Genomic DNA, 1,164 nt, shown 5'->3' with positions numbered 1-1,164 from the left:
AGGGGCCTTCCGAGACCCCAGAGGAGGTTTCGGGGTACAGGGGGTGCAGGGCTCCGGGGCCCACCCACCTCCCCTCTGCAGGCACAAGCAGGGCAGCACGCCGGGACCGGCGGGCCCCCGGAGGAGGACCTGGGCCCCGGGCTGTCGGTGCTCGGGGGTCTCTTCCTGCTCTTCGTGCTGGAGAACTCGCTAGGGCTTCTGCGGCGCCGACGGCTCCGGCCAGTGAGTGACCCTTTCCTGTCCTTCCGCCAAGAGCTGGCCACCCGAGCGAGGGGGAGAGGACCAGTGTCCCCGGCTGATGTGTGCCCGCCTGCACGGGCCCTGGCGCGGCCTCGAGTGGGGAGGGCTCCTGGCAGGGGCCAGGGCTTCGGGCCGAGGCCTCTCCCGAGTTCATGTGTGCAGAACCGGGGGTGCCAGCCCTGGGGACAGCGCGGAGGCCAGAGGACATCCCGCGAGCCAGAGGCGCGCCCAGGTGCCGCTTTCCCACTGGCAGGCTGGCGGCCTCCCCCAGCGCCGGTGCCCTCCTGTTCCAGAGCTGCTGCAGGCCACACGGTCGGCACCCCGAGACCCCGAATCCGGACCCAGAGGACGGCAGCGGGGTGGCCCTCCGGCCCCTGCGCGCGGCTCCAGGTGAGGGGCGCGGGGAGGCGCAGGCCCCGGCCCGGCCCCGCTGGAGCCACGCCACGGTCCTTGTCCCTCTTCCCGCAGAGGCGGAGGCTCAGGGCCAGGGGGGGCCGGACGGCGGGCCCCCACCCGGCCCCGGCGAGGGGAGCCCCCAGCCGGGAAGTGGGCCCTGCCGAGGCCGCGACGGGCAGCAAGAGGCAGCTGAGAGCGAGAAAGGTGAAGGCTCAGCCCCCCGCCGCAGCGGCCGCTGGCACAGAGGGCCCCCCGGGGCCGGGCAGCGCCGGTGAGGATGTGAGCGGCACCCCCCAGCAGGCGCCTGATGTCAGGGTACCCAGAAGAGTGCTTCGGGCGCCCAAAGGGCCCACCCAGGTGGGCGCCAGAGGCCCTGAGAATTCCCAAAGCGGGAGGCAGGCCCCCCCAGGGGACTGCAGGGCGGCCGGGCGCCTGGCTGGCACGAAGCGGCTGCGCTCCGGGACCCCACCGCCGGGGGCCGGGGAGAAGCCAGACCCCAAGAAGCTCCGCACTGCACCCCGAGAGGAG

General features: G+C 74.7%; 1 protein-coding gene across 1 annotated transcript in view; it reads left to right on the top strand.

The window, feature by feature from the left end:
• SLC39A5 (solute carrier family 39 (zinc transporter), member 5) overlaps positions 1-1,164 on the top strand; it is a 4,301-nt gene that overhangs the window by 2,345 nt on the left and 792 nt on the right. The window contains exons 5-7 of the mRNA XM_004692442.1: positions 82-222; positions 534-630; positions 709-840. Coding sequence (XP_004692499.1) covers positions 82-222; positions 534-630; positions 709-840 — 370 coding nt within the window. The remainder of the gene's footprint in view (positions 1-81; positions 223-533; positions 631-708; positions 841-1,164) is intronic.

This window comes from Condylura cristata, unplaced genomic scaffold, assembly GCF_000260355.1.
Source record: "Condylura cristata isolate star-nosed mole 26May11 unplaced genomic scaffold, ConCri1.0 scaffold00034, whole genome shotgun sequence".
In the NCBI taxonomy this organism is placed as follows: domain Eukaryota; kingdom Metazoa; phylum Chordata; class Mammalia; order Eulipotyphla; family Talpidae; genus Condylura; species Condylura cristata.
Note: the sequence above shows the minus strand (reverse complement) of the source record. Positions and strands in the feature narration are given on the sequence as shown.